Source organism: Cololabis saira, chromosome 22 (assembly GCF_033807715.1).
Source record: "Cololabis saira isolate AMF1-May2022 chromosome 22, fColSai1.1, whole genome shotgun sequence".
NCBI classification, from domain to species: Eukaryota; Metazoa; Chordata; class Actinopteri; order Beloniformes; family Belonidae; genus Cololabis; species Cololabis saira.
In genome coordinates this window covers 33,254,294-33,270,035 of record NC_084608.1, presented here as the reverse complement: position 1 = coordinate 33,270,035, position 15,742 = coordinate 33,254,294, and the positions used below count along the sequence as shown (strand labels likewise).

Here is a 15,742-nt window from a genome sequence, read left to right as displayed (position 1 = left end):
GAACCCCCCCGGGACTCTGGGACATGCACAATACTTCCTAGGTAGCTGTTTTTAACTTAATGTTCATTAAAAGGTGAACATGTCAGAGGAACAACCAGGAACCAACATCATGGATATAATAGAACTTTTAAACCTGTTTTATAAAGTCCCGATACCAGTGATGACCCACATGAACATGATGACAATGTTGATATTTGAAGAACTTTCTTTTTGTTCAGATTGCAGGACTGCGGGATGTCAGAGATCAGCTGTTCTTCTCTGGTCTCAGCTCTGAAGTCCAACCCCTCCCATCTGGAACATCTGGACCTGAGTCTGAACAAGCTGCAGGATTCAGGAGTGAAACATCTGTGTGGTTTCCTGGAGAGTCTAGACTGCAGACTTGAGACTCTGAGGTCAGTTCACAGATTTTAAACATCGTAGACGCTTTGAAAAGTCCGTCCAAACAGATCCTCCACAAACACAGATGAAACTAAGGAGTGTGTTCAGTCAGAGACGTCTTCAGGTTCTCCGTCATACAGACGGCTGCAGGAGATCATTCTTGAACACACCTGGAAACTTCTAGAAAGACTCTTTCTAGTGACTCTGTAACATTGAGTTCCCCTTATAGGTTAATATAGTGTAATTAATTTAATTAAACATGTCTAGAAGTTTATTTCTCCCTTCTCCCCTGGAAGAGATGTGTGATGATGTTTAAAGTGTAAAAGTTGCATGCATACACACACACACACACACACACACACACACACACACACACACACACACACACACACACACACACACACACACACACACACACACACACACACACACACACACACACACACGCATGATCATATACATACACACACACACACATAGACATACTGTTAGGTTTAAATCAACATAAAACCCAGCTCTCAACCAAAAAATAACACCAAAGACTGTTGGAATGATTTTTAAGGCCCTTTCTGCAGAAAGCGGAAGCAAGGTCAGAGCTTTTCAGAGCAACGTGGCTCTATGGATGCCCTCGACGGATGCTTCGCTGTTTCATCCTCTGCAGGGGCTTTTTATTTAAAATGGGACACAGGAAATTACCATATTTAGGTAGCCAATAGAAAATAGACATACAATGGACATATGGAAGAAAACGGGAAACATACAGAGGAACAGACATCGGGGTCAAAATGTCACACATGTGATATTTTCAGTTAAAGAGGTAAACAGAAGCTTAAAGTTTTTATAAACCATAGGTCGCTGAGGTTATATGCCCTCTGGGGCTGAAACAGGAACTCTGAACAGATGTGTGCAGGCTAACTTTACAAATATAATAGAACAGTTGTCCCAGGACAGTCCAAAAACCCCTGAGTATCTCTCAGGAAGTGGCCAACTGCCATCTATTCATAGCATGTGATCGGTTTCAGGGCAAAGGTCAATTTGGGCCTCCTCCTGAACCCAGGAAATCTGGGACAGATGTGTCCATCTGACAATGGTCAACTGTTCATCAGAGCAGACAACCCCCTTTACCCTCAGGGGGGTGGCCTGTCTTATGACCTCTGGTAACTGCGATAAGGATGTGGAAAAACCCAGCGGTCAGTTTCTCTGAGCTGACCTAATTAAGCCTAATTCTGGTAGTTTCATATTTTCATAAGGACAGCAACTTAATTCAAAAAGATCTATCAATCTCACAATTCCCTCCTGTTGTTCTTATGAAACTTCAACTAATATCCGTCCATCAGGCTTAGGATATGAGCATCATACTATAAGTTCAACATATGAGAAATATCAAGGGGAAAGTTTATAACATACTTAATGCAAATTTGTTAATGCAACTATTGGCAAACAAAATGAAACAGTTTACATTCCGGTACCATCATGGACATTCTCGTCATTAATTTTGTTGGGGTAGCCACATTCTTCAATTTAGGTTTGTTGGAGTTGCTGGTAATGGATTTCAGAATACTGGACTAATGAAGTTTGGATGGACCTTTGGACCATTGCACGGAGACACGGAATGATACAGGCAGTGAAAACACAGAACAGTACCAGAACAGTGATAAATTGAATCATAATTTTAGTCATTATGTCAGTCCAGTGGCCTGAGATCAGCCAGGACCAAAAAGTGGTACCTGCTGAGCGCCTGTCTTCTGACACGACTTTGGCCAACTGACGTAATTCGGCTATAGCTGTAGTAATATTACCTTCAGTACCGGTTTCATCAGGGATGAATGTACAGCAGTGTTCCCCAATCATTGCACAGACTCCACCATCCTTAGCAGTTATCAAATCTAACACAGTTCTATCTTGGAGCTCCATTTCTCTAATGGCAGCCATTTCCGTTGCCACTCCTCCTAAGGCTTTAAGAGTGGAGTTAATGAACAGACCCATGCGATAATTTATAGTCTCAATCCTTAACATGGTCTTTGCGACTCCCAACTGGGGAAGTGCTGACAAAACTATCTTTTGGCTTGTTGACCAGAGTTTATGGTCATCGGGGACATCTCTACCCCAGACTGAGTCATGGGGGAGGATACCTATGGTACGTTTAGTACGTGCAGGGGTATGGTGTCCACGAAACACAAATGCGTCTTGGACCAATCTTACCATCATACATCTACCTACCCATCCTGGTGGGAGGAGTAGATAGATTGAGTTGCCACACATCCAAGAGATATCATCTTGTGGGTCAGTCCCAACTGCATCAGGAGCTGCATAGTACTCAGTACAAGTAGCATTCGTAGGCAAAAATGTTTTGTTAAATTTGGTCGGGTCAGCTGTGTTCCGGCCGCAAGCGGCTAGATTAATGGAGCACTTAGAGATTGGGACTTCTCCTACGAATGTGGGTTTCCCAAAATCTATTTCGTTGCTGTAACAAACTGCTTTAAGGTGTTGTGGGAACGGTATTTCCTGTATCATGATTGGGGACGACCAATCGTATGATAGGAGATGGCTAAACCCACGGCCTTTATTAGCTGGGGCCGTGCTGTTGAATCCTTTAACGTAATTTAGCAAATTGCCTGAGCTGTACCTGGATTTCAATATATCAGGGTAGTACGAACCATTGCGTGGGTCTATGGGAATGGGGTGTACTGGTGGGCTACCTGCTGACAAAGGCATTCGGCTACACACATAGCAATTAGACATGTTTTGTTCCTTAGCTATAAACCCAGCAAAATTGTACCACATGTTCATTTCAAACCGAGTCTTGGGTTGTTTGACTTCATACCACTTGCGGATTGGTATGGCCGCTATTGATCTCTTCTCTCGGGGCTCCTCTTCATTCTTCTCCACCAGGAGCCAGATTGTGGTCAAGAGGACCACAATGGCTATGATGATGAGTGGAATTCTCATGATGGCAGTGCAAGGAGGCACGACCCGTGGCTGGCGAGTAGGCGTCAGATGAGTTCTTCGGCGGACAAAGGTTTTGATACCGTCCGACTTCCGGCCTACTCAGGGTCTGGAAAATTTTTTACTAGTTTGCACTGTGACTGGTGAACCCACGTAGATCGTTCAGCAATCTTTACTGCTGTCGGGGTCGCGATCTGGACGACAAAAGGGCCGTCCCATCGGGGTGATGACCACGTCTTTCGTTTCACCACTCGAACCAGGATCTGGTCACCTGGTTTCAGCAATTCCTGCGTAGAAGGGAGAGGAGAAAGCGGCAGCTTACAGGAACTTTGAACATCTTTCTCAGCAAACAATTTACTCATCCACATCGAGAGTGGATCTGCCTCCTCGGTTTTCTCTTGCCACGGCTCTCCCTCCCATAGAGGGAGTTGGAACGGGCGACCATGCACTACCTCAAAGGGTGTGAGGCCTGATGGGTTTGGGACGATTCTCATGTACATTTTGACTAATGGCAGGCATTCAGGCCATGGTTTTCCAGTTTCTTCCATGGTTTTTCTGAGCCTTAGCTTAACAGTGCCATTAGTTCGTTCCACTAGGCCTGCACTTTGTGGGTGATAGGCACAGTGGTTCTTTAGATAGATACCTAGGTGTTTAGCCATGTTTTGGACTACAGTGTTCACAAAGTGTGCACCGTTATCGCTCCAAATTAATCTTGGAATGCCATGTTCTGGAATTATGTGTTTGCAAATGGCTTTAGCTACTGTGAGTGCGTCAGCTGTTTTGGCCGGGACTATTTCAACCCATTTGGATAGGGAGTCAATTAACACTAGGCAATACTTGTATTGCCCACTTCTGGACAACTCAATAAAATCCATATGGATAACTTCAAATGGATAGGTCCCTTGGGGACACTGACCTCTTTTAGGTCTCATATTGCCTTGCGTGTTGTGCCTGCAACATGTTAGGCAGCTCCTACAAAAATTTTTAAAGTAGGTATTTAGACCTGGCGATGTATGGAATATTTCTTGTACCATACTCTGCATCCCCCCTGTTGAGACATGGGACTTCCCATGGCTCAATTTAGCCACCAGGGGGAACAGATTTTTTGGGAGTACTGGTTTGTTTTGCACTACATAGAGGCCTTCTAGAGTTACAGTAGCACCCTCATTTAGCCAAATGTCTTTCTCTCTTTGCGGAGCATTGTTTTGCATGTCAATTAAAATTTGAGTTGGAATGGTGTCCATTTGTGTGTTGGTCATGATGTCAGTTGTGGTTTTTTGAGCTGCTGCTTTGGCCGCTTCATCTGCTTTGGCGTTTCCTTTGGTGATTCTGTCGATTCCTTTGGTGTGAGCCCTGCATTTGCATACTGCTATTTCTTTGGGGAGCAGTACTGATTTGAGGAGTTCCTTCAATAAGGCTGCATGTTCCACTGGTTTCCCTGTGGATGTCTTCATTCCTCGCCGGTTCCATTGGGCGGAGAATACATGGAGAACCGAGTGTGCATATTGGCTATCTGTGAATATTGTAACTATTTCTCCTTCAAACAGTTGACAGGCTTTTGTCAAGGCTTGGATTTCTGCAGATTGAGCTGATTGGTTGGACGGCAGTGTTTCAGCATGCAAAACTTTGTCATCCGTGACTACTGCGTAACCAACTTGATTCTTTCCTTCAAGTGATTTTGAGGCTGATCCATCTACATAGACATATGTGCTGTCTGGGATGGGCGTGTCTAGTAGGTCAGGTCTTGGTTTGCAGCAGCTGTCTGTTCGTTCCACACAGTAGTGAGGGTCGCCGTCATCTTCTGTTGGGAGAAGTGTGGCTGGATTCAGAGTGTTGCATCTCTGCAACGTCAGGTGTGGTTGGGATAGCAGTGTTGCAGTAATTGACAGGTGTCTAGCAGGCGACATGAACGACATTTTAGTGCTGGTGATTAGCATATCAACAGCATGTGGCACTTTTAGGGTGAGGGGGTGAAACAACACCAATTCAGCTGAGGCCTGTATGGCCAATGCAGCTGCGCACACTGCTCTAACACAAGAAGGCAGTGCAGCGGCTACTGGGTCCAACCTTTTGGAGTAGAATGCTACTGGCCTTAATTTGTCCCCAAATGTCTGTAGTAGCACTGAGGTCATGAATATACCTTTACCTTTACTTTACTCTGGATGAATGCCTTGTTGTAGTTTGGTAGGGCCAGGACTCCAGAGTTCAGGATCACAGTTTTCACCTCCTCAAATGCTTGGTTGCCTTCTGGGGTCCATGGAATGGGGTCATTCATTGACATTTCGACGGTGTAGATGAGATCCAACAGTGGTTGTGTGAGCTCTGCAAAGTTTGGGATCCAACTTCTGCAATAATTGGTTAATCCTAGAAATGCCATCATCTGCTTTTTGTTAGTGGGTTTTGGACAATTTCTGATGGCTTCCCTCCTGTTCTCGGTCAGGCTCTTTCCTGCTTGAGAGACATTGTGTCCTAGGAAAACCACTTCCTTCTGGCAGAATTGGAGCTTCTTTAATGAGGCTTTGTTTCCAGTTTCCTCTAGGTGCTTGAGCAGAGCTATTGTTTCTTCTTTACATTCTTCTTCTGTTGGACTAGCTATTAAAATGTCATCTACATACACCAGAATCTGGGTCATTGGTGAATGTTGATGTGTACTCAGACATGCCATTATCTCCTGAGAAAAGATTGTTGGGCTATCACAAAACCCTTGGGGAAGACGGGTATATGTGTACTTGTGGCCTCCAAACGTGAAGCCGAACCAGTGGCGGGCCTGTCGATTCAGCGGAATGGAGAAGAAGGCGTTGCTGAGGTCTACCACGGTAAAATACTCTTGTTGGGGTTTTAGCTCGTTCAGCAACGTATATGGATCTGGTACACAGGGGGCCCTTGACTGGACAGCAGTGTTGACATGTCTGAGGTCATGGACTAGTCTCCATGTTCCAGTTTCAGCCTTCTTGACCGGAAAAATGGGGGTATTGCACTCGCATGTGGGATCTTCAACTAGCACACCCGCTTTCACCATGTCTTCAATTACTGGTCTTATTCCTTCAATTGCATCTGGTTTTAATGGATATTGTTTTAGTCTAGGTCTATGAGAGGTCTTAGGTGTGATGACTACTTCCTTGGCTGTAGTCATCAGTCCTACATCGGTTTTTGATGCTGACCACAAGGTGGCTGGGACACCAGGGAAATCTTCTGCAGTGTGGCAGATGAGGTTCTGATGTCATTCTGTCAAATGGGTCTTCGTCTGTCCCACAGTGGTCCAGCTGAGGGCTGTTCTCTTTACTAGGCCATATTCTCTGGACTCATATTCAGCAGTTTTTGGTCCAGTTTGTGTCCACTTCTTTTCTGGCATGTTCTTAAATGTGAATGCTATTTGGCCTAGGTCTTTCCAGCGTCTCCCTGGTTTTTTGGACAGGGAGATGTGTGGTGTGGTGTTTGACCAGAAACACCTTAGTGTTCTTGCTTTGGTGGGCATACTGACTGTAACCCATGCATCTCCACCGGTGGTGGTGAACAAGTGGTTAACTGTGAGCGTTTGGGGGCCCAAGTGTTCAAACTTGTGGTCGTACTGCTCGTCTCCAGGTCCAACTCTCATGGTGACGTGGAGAGGCCACTTGGTTTGATGTTCACCTTTTACTGCACTGATTTTGCCCTCCAAAGTGCTTACTACTGAACCGGGACCCCCAGGTATGGGGTCCAAGGTGTAGAACTTTTTTGGTTCTCCGGTCCCTTGGATCACATAGACTTTGGTCTCGTCACCTAGATCATCAGTGGCTTTCCTAGCTTCTATCCCATCGTCGGTCGGGATTAGACTGATCTTTAATTTCAATAGGAGATCTCTCCCTAGAAGGTTTACTGGACAGTGTGGACTTAGCACAAACTCAGTTGTACTAACATCTCCGTCTTCGTCTTCGAAATCAATTGGTTTGGACCATTTCAGTAAACAGGTGTGGCCCCCCGCAGCGACTACTGTGATCAGCTTCTTTCCTGGCTCTACTCCTGGAGCTTTATCTTTCAGAACTGATTTGTCAGCACCGGAGTCACACAAAAACCTTATGGCTTTTCTTGAGGGGCCTAATCTTAAGGTATAATATGGCTTCTTTGGATCTGATGAGTTTAGAGAGCACAATTGGGTCAAGTCGAGGATGTCAACAGGGGTAGGGGTCTCGTTGTCATCATCCCCTTTTTTCTCCACTGGATCCTTTTGGCGTCATTCTTGGTGGTCACCATGATGCGGGCTATGTGATGGTGGACGCTTTTCTTTGAGAGTCTCAGGGCAGTCTTCAACGTAATGGCCTAGTCGGCGACAGTTGTAGCATTTGTGAGGGTCAGGGCAGTCTTTAGAGTAATGGCCTAGTCGGCAGCAGTTGTAGCATCTGCCATTAAAACGTATTGGTCCTCTTGAGCGTCCTTCTCCGGGGCGATCAAACTTCCGGGGGAATTTTTTATTTTCTTTGTAAAGAACTTTTTCTTCTTCTTCTTGATCTTTCTCTGAATGGGTCAGGGCTGCTAGAGCTTGGGCCAGGGCGTGGACTTGGGTGGTGGGGGTGGTTTTCTTCTTGTGGACTGTCTCAGCATGAGCAGCCCACTCCATCATCTGTGCCATGTTCTGGGTGCGATGGGTGACGCAGTGTTTGGTGATGAAACCTGAAATTCGTGGGAGGAAGCCTGCCATGATGCTTTGCTGTAGTTGTCTTTGGTAAGCACCTTCAGGATCCTGGTCTTCCTCCAGCCCACTATGGGCTTTGAAGATCTCTTCCATTCTTCCTCTGAACACATGGACATCTTCATCTTCCCTTTGGGCGGTGGTATTGATTTTACCATAATCTGGGGCGGCGGTCCAGGCGTCGCGGACTCGTCTCATCACTTCATCCACCCGTCCTCTGAGGGCATCTCCTGGTTGTAAAATGTCGTTTTGGTTACCCCTTGGGTTAAAATTTCCTTTAACCCTCGTCCAATTGTGGCCCAAGCTGGTTCTGAAAGCTCTTTCTACCTCGATCCCATTTAGTCCATATGAATCACAGAGTAGACGGAAATTTTCGATCCATTTGCCGGGGGTGGCAGTGGGGTCCCCCAGGCCTTTGCAGGCATCTCTACATTCGGTCTCAGTCCACGGGCGAAAAACTCTCAGGGTCCTGTCCTGGTCATTGTCGAGACCATAGTGGGGGTTTGCGACCTGGACCAAGGGATAGAGCTGGGATGGTGGTGGCCCAGGTTGAAGTTGAGCGGGTGGATATGGTGGTGGGTCTTCATAACCACTTGAAACGGTGAGCAGAGGGTAAAGCCTGTCTTTTCCCTTCAACTGTCGCTGATTTCTGGTCTGTACTGGTGACCAAACCTCGTTTCTTTCATGGGTTGTGGCTCCCTCTAGTGTGTGGACTACAACTGTAGATGAGGCGTCATGTTGTGGAGGTGGGGCCAGCACTGGGATGGGCTGTGGGGGCGGAGCCAGCACCGGGATTGGCTGTGGGGGCGGAGCCAGCACTGGGATTGGCTGTGGGGGCGGAGCCAGCACTGGGACCTCATCGGGCTGGGCGGTGCGTGAGCGTGCGCCTGTCTCCTCATCTGGTTTAATCCTCATCATCGCTGCAGTATAGCTTTCTTTTTTAAACATTTTTCTTTCTTTCTTCGCTTCACGATCTGCTTCTCTTTGTCTTGCTTGTACAATCCACACTTCAATATTCTTCAACTGTTTTCGTATTTTATCACCCGCTTTGCCATTCTTTACCCTCTCTTCATGCTGCAATGTTCTTTTTATTTCAAGCAGTTTAGAAGTGTCAAATTTACCATCAAAACCATGTTTTTTCTGCCACTTTTTCACAGGTTTGCAACTTTCAGGAAAACGTTGCATCATAAACCGTGTATCTGGTGGTAACTTTTTGCTGGACTTTTGTCCCATTTTGAACGTTCAGTCAGTTTTTCTTTTTAGCCTTAAATTATTTTTTTATCTTTTATGTTCCGTATATTTTGCACAATATTGTGTCACAATCTTTTATTTACCTATTTCAGGGACGTCCCGTCAACTAAGAGTTTGTTTTTGTTTTTTGTTTTTTTAAATATTTACTTTAGGTTCACCATAAGTTTTAGTTTAACTACGTATTTGTTATTTTAGTGATCTTTTGTTTCAACAGTTTGGTTTTTAGCGCTGATTTATTTAGTGAGCAATTGAAAACTTTTACTTCATATTTTTAAAAACTGCAATATTGTCAATAGACAGTTTCAATCACGAACATTTCAACAAAAAAACATTTAGACAAGACAAACATTAAACAAAAACCATTAAAAAACATTCCGAAGAAACCTCCTCGTTATTCTGCACTTCTTAAAGTCCCCTGACCTTAAACAAAACCGGTCTTCTACCGAGTACGTGTGGCTTTATGCACTGCCCCAGGCTAGTTTTTCTTTCCCCCTTTCTAAATCCCCTGATTTAAAAAAAAAAAAAAAAAAATGAGCCCCTGGCCTGCCACCAAAACACCTTTTCCACTAAGACCCTGGTTAGTACACAGAATTTAACCTCGTATTTTACACAAAAAAAATACTTCAATACCCCAGGTATTTTAAGTAAGAGGAGGTCTTCTTACCAGTCTTTAGGTGTCTTCCCTGGGCCGTGGACCCGTCACCGTCACTGGAACCAGCGCAGGACCAACTTCTATTGCCCCCGTCCGTTAAGGTGGCCTCTTTGATCCTACGCCTATTCCAAGTCACAGATTTTGAGTCCCGGGTTTCGGCACCAAAAAATGTTAGGTTTAAATCAACATAAAACCCAGCTCTCAACCAAAAAATAACACCAAAGACTGTTGGAATGATTTTTAAGGCCCTTTCTGCAGAAAGCGGAAGCAAGGTCAGAGCTTTTCAGAGCAACGTGGCTCTATGGATGCCCTCGACGGATGCTTCGCTGTTTCATCCTCTGCAGGGGCTTTTTATTTAAAATGGGACACAGGAAATTACCATATTTAGGTAGCCAATAGAAAATAGACATACAATGGACATATGGAAGAAAACGGGAAACATACAGAGGAACAGACATCGGGGTCAAAATGTCACACATGTGATATTTTCAGTTAAAGAGGTAAACAGAAGCTTAAAGTTTTTATAAACCATAGGTCGCTGAGGTTAATTGCCCTCTGGGGCTGAAACAGGAACTCTGAACAGATGTGTGCAGGCTAACTTTACAAATATAATAGAACAGTTGTCCCAGGACAGTCCAAAAACCCCTGAGTATCTCTCAGGAAGTGGCCAACTGCCATCTATTCATAGCATGTGATCGGTTTCAGGGCAAAGGTCAATTTGGGCCTCCTCCTGAACCCAGGAAATCTGGGACAGATGTGTCCATCTGACAATGGTCAACTGTTCATCAGAGCAGACAACCCCCTTTACCCTCAGGGGGGTGGCCTGTCTTATGACCTCTGGTAACTGCGATAAGGATGTGGAAAAACCCAGCGGTCAGTTTCTCTGAGCTGACCTAATTAAGCCTAATTCTGGTAGTTTCATATTTTCATAAGGACAGCAACTTAATTCAAAAAGATCTATCAATCTCACACATACACACTGGCTTGTTCACCTGCATGCTGGCTCTCTAGTTTTTGGGTTTAGGTAGCGGTAGCGATAGCTTAGCTCAGACTGCGATCAGATCTCAACATTTAGGTCGATTGCTGTTATTTTTTTGGTTGGCTCCGTGCCGGTTTCGTGCTTTGTTTGTGGTTTTTTGTTGCAGATTTCCAGTGCTTGACGTGTGTCTCTGTGTGTTCCTGCTTCCTGGATTGGCAGTGGATGTCGTCACCCGCCCCCCCCCCCCAAAAAAAAAAATAAAAATACCTTTGGTTTTTAGATTTGTTTTTGGCGTTGTTATAAGGCCCTGATCAGCCGATCTTAAGGCTCTTTGTGGCTCATAGCGTGGGACCAGATCTATAAGGTACTGAGGAGCCTGACCATGCAGTGCTCTGTAGGTTATAACTAAAATTTGAAAATCAAATCAAACTTTATTTTTAAAGCACCTTTCATACAAAAAAAATGTAACACAAAGTGCTTTTCATAAAACATAAACATAAAATGTATTAGTGCCCCCCCCCCCCCCTCCCCCTCCCCGCACACACACAGATAGACACACGCAGACACATGGTGCAGACATGGCTAGGCACAGAGGATCCAGGTGAGGAAACGGTAACAGGGAGCCGTCCACGCCAGGAGGTCCCATAGCCCGCAGCTAGAAGGGGGGGGGGGGCCCACAGAGACCATCCCGGCCCGGACGGATAGAGAAGTCCACACCACAGCGGTGAAGCCGTGGTGCAGAACTCCACCACCATCCAGGCCAGAACCATCCCCAGGACGACCCCCCTGCAGGCCAGAGTCACTCCCAGCATGGAGGCTCCCCATGAGGAAACACTGGAGATAAAAGCTACAAGAAAACAGGATAAAATACACTAATAGAGTTTAAAAAGTACAACATAACGTAAAATCCTAAAAGTATGTCTAAAAAGCAAGACATTAAAAACTAAAGGACTAAGACAGTAAAATGTATAAAATAGACCATAAATAACGACTAAAGTATTTAGATAAAACATTAAGATAAAACAATGAGAATAAATTATGATAATAAAAAAGGATAAACTAACTATAAAACAGAGTAGTAAGATCCAATAAAAATAAGGGTGAGCATAAAAAATGTAAAAGAGTTAAATGAGTCAGTTAAAAGCCTGATTAAAGAGATGAGTCTTGAGCCTCTTTTTAAAAACATCAACAGTCTCTGCGGCCCTGAGGTTCTCCGGGAGGCTGTTCCACAATCGGGGACCATAAAAACTGAATGCCGCCTCCCCGTGTGTCCTAGTTCTAACTTTTGGTATGGTTAAAAGGCCAGCACCGGAGGACCTCAGGGTCCGCGAGGGTCGATAGGGTAAAAGTAGTGCAGACAAATAAGAAGGCCCAAGACCATTAAGACACTTAAAAACTAGTAAAAGAACCTTAAAATCAACCCTGAAGCGCACAGGGAGCCAATGCAGCGATTTTAAAACAGGTATTGGACCCTGAACTTGACAGGGAGCCAGTGCAAAGAGGCCAGGATGGGAGTGATATGGCACCTCCTGCTGGATCTGGTGAGTAATCTGGCTGCTGCATTTTGGATAAGCTGAAGACGTCCCATGTCGGTTTTGTTGAGGCAGGTGAAGAGTGAATTACAGTAGTCCAAACGTGATGATATAAATGCGTGAATGATCATTTCTAGCTCTGGGTATGAGACAACAGATCTGAGCTTGGCAATATTTCTGAGATGGAAAAAGCAGGTGCGGGTTATTGAGCTGATGTGAGTGTTGAGTTGCATGGTCTGGTTGAAGTTGACACCTAGGTTCATGATATTTGGACGGACATAGTCTTTAAGGGGCCCGATGCAGTCCACCACCTTTGGAATGAGGCTATCAGGTGCCACAATGAGCACCTCGGTTTTCGTCTCATTCAGGGATAAAAAATTGTCCGACATCCAGGCCTTTATAGCTGACAAGCACTCATGTAAAATGTTGAATTTAAAATCAGTTGGGCTCTTTGGGTTAAAAGAATAATAAAGCTGGATGTCATCTGCAAAAAAGTGATAAGATATACCTTTTAAAAGTGCTGAATGGGTGTCCTAGTGGTAGCATGTAAAGTGCAAATAGCGTTGGCCCAAGAACGGAGCCCTGGGGGACCCCATAGGAAAGGGGGGCAGATGCTGACACATGTGTGCCAACAGCCACATTAAAACTCCTACCCGTGAGGTAGGAGGAAAACCAATTAAGAGCCCTCCCTGTGATCCCTACCTGTTCATTGAGTCTATTAGTTGACAACTAACTGAAACTAACACGCTTTGCTAAGCAACCAATAAACACTTGTGACTAGGGATGGGAATTGATAAGATTTTTCCGATTCCGATTCTCTTATCGATTCTGCTTATCGATTCGATTCTTTATCGATTCTCTTATCGATTCTCATTTGGAATAAAGGAGAACGGACAGGTCGATTAACATCAACTTTGTTTTATGTACTGGTATTTGAACAAGGAAAAAATACAAACAAGGCTTTAAGAGGCCAACAGAAAAAGGTATTTGTTTTGAAAATATAAAATAATAAAATGAATATTCTTCTGTAAAATAAATTAAAATTCTCCTTTTTAAAAAGGATATCCGAGCTGAACACTCAAAAATAAACTTCTTTAACTTCTTTAACTTAATGTATTTGAACAACGACAAAATACAAACAAGGCTTTAAGAGCCCCCCAGAAAAAGGTATTTGTTTTGAAAATATAAAATATAAAGTAATAAAATAAATATTCTTCTGTAAAATAAATTAAAATTCTCCTTTTTAAAAAGGATATCCGAGCTGAGCACTCAAAAATAAACTTCTTCAGCCAGTTAAAAAAAAATATTTAACTCTCAACTTAAATTAAATTGTCCAATTCTATGAACAGGGGTGCACACAAGCTGGGACTCAAGGTAGTCTACTGCATGTTTTAGATGTTTCCCTGTCTTCAACACACCTGATTCTAATCACTGGTCGTCATCAACATGTCATCAAGGTTTACACAACTCTTTTGGTGACACAGCCTTGTCTATCAGGGTTGTGTTGAAGACAGGGAAACATCTAAAACGTGCAGTAGACTGGCCCTCGAGTCCCGGCTTGTGTGCACCCCTGTATATGAAGATTCAACAATTCTTTTGAAGAAAAATAAGCATGTCTGCTTTATCTGGAAGGATGCGGGATCTCTCCGGACTTATGGTGTCTCCAGCTGTGGAGAACACCCTCTCAGATGGGGTGGAGGACGCCTGCACACACAGGAACCTTTCAGCCAGTCCTGACAGCAGGGGCAGAGTCTCCCTCTTGCTCCACCACCATAGGGTGGCGTTTTCCTTGGAGGGGATGGGGGGTAGGCTTCTGTATAGCTGCATCTCCTGTTCCACTCTCTGGGCCAGGGAAAGAAGGGGCTGCCATTGTTGTAATGACTGCAGCTCGTTGTCCTCCTCCTCAAACAGTTCCTCCAAAGCGGTCTTTCTCTGCTTTATTGTTGGCGCCTGAAATTAAATGGACATAGAAAAATTAAGCAAAAAATGACTCAATAATCCATGACATCTAAATTATCATCACAATGAACTAAACTTACATAGTTGTCGTCGTCTTCTTCTTCTTCTTCCTCCTCCTCCTCTTCTTCCTGTTCTTCCTCCTCCTCGCACCCCTCCCTCTGTGTCACTCTTTGCTCTGGGAGCTTGAGAAGAAAGTGACAAATAAACAAATCTAAGTACCACAGAGCCATGGATGAAGGTCTCACTCTCACAATGGAAATGTGCTAAAATCAAAGATATTATTCAAATTAAAATACCTCATCTGCTGCCGCCTCTGAGTTTGCTTTAATTGCTGCTTCCCTGATCCTGTCCCAGACTTCATCCATAACCACTTTGGATTTAAATCTTGGGTCTAAGATGGTGGCCTCCTGCAGGAATCTCTGGATATCAATGTCCTTAAATTAAAAAAAGCAAGAAAATGTGACATTATGATGATGACTATCCTTAAGTATTTATAACTGTCATTTCATTTATGATAAAAAATTAATCAATTGTACCTGGTAACGTTTGGAAAGATCTCTCCAAATGTTCTCCTTGATGCTCCTTGTGAAGGCAGAGTCATCTTCCTGCACAGTGTAGTGTTTCTGGAGCTTTTGCAGGATGGGCAAAATCTCACCACAGGTCGGACTTTTGTCGCTGGAGACCGCTAGTGTGGAGGTGTAGTGTTTACGCATGAGAAGCACAAACTTCTCTGCCTTTCTTAAATCCTCATTGCCCATTTTGGCCAGCCTGCAATATAAATAAAATAAAAACACAAAAGATATATGTTGCATAAACAGTTTACAATAAGCCACATTATCATAATTTTTCCAACATTACTCACCTTTCCTTTTCCATGGGCTTTCTTATTCGTGGGTCAATGGCTGCAGCCTGGATGGCAGGAAACTGCTCACAGAATCTCTCCATCATCAGATATAAAGAGTTCCATCTGGTCTTTACATCTAGGAGGAGCATGTGCTTGGGAAGCTCTGAGGGGTAACACATACACAACTTAAATGCTAATGTAATATTCTTTATTTTAGTTTATGAATTAATTAGATCATGATCTAATAATTTACATGTACACAATCTAAAGAAAGTATTAATCTTACTGAGCAAGTCTTGCTTCTCCTTAAGAACCACTTTTGCCATGTGGGACCTCTTCATCCATACTATAACAGAGCGAATTCTTGCCGCCCAGTTGGAAATTTCAGTGCAGTTGTAGAGCTTCTGAGCTGCAAGGTTCAGAGTGTGTGCAAAACATGGAAACTTGATCATTTGTAGCTTTTTCACAGCTAAATCCATGTTTGCCGCATTATCCACCGTGGCTGCCACAACCTTCTCTCTGACACCATACTCCT

The 15,742-nt window shown here is 44.1% G+C and overlaps 1 protein-coding gene across 2 annotated transcripts in view; it reads left to right on the top strand.

Moving 5' to 3' along the window:
- LOC133423122 (protein NLRC3-like) overlaps positions 1–15,742 on the top strand; it is a 71,131-nt gene that overhangs the window by 38,731 nt on the left and 16,658 nt on the right. For both annotated transcript variants that reach the window (XM_061713261.1, XM_061713260.1), the window contains exon 9: positions 219–392. In XM_061713261.1, coding sequence (XP_061569245.1) covers positions 219–392 — 174 coding nt within the window. The remainder of the gene's footprint in view (positions 1–218; positions 393–15,742) is intronic.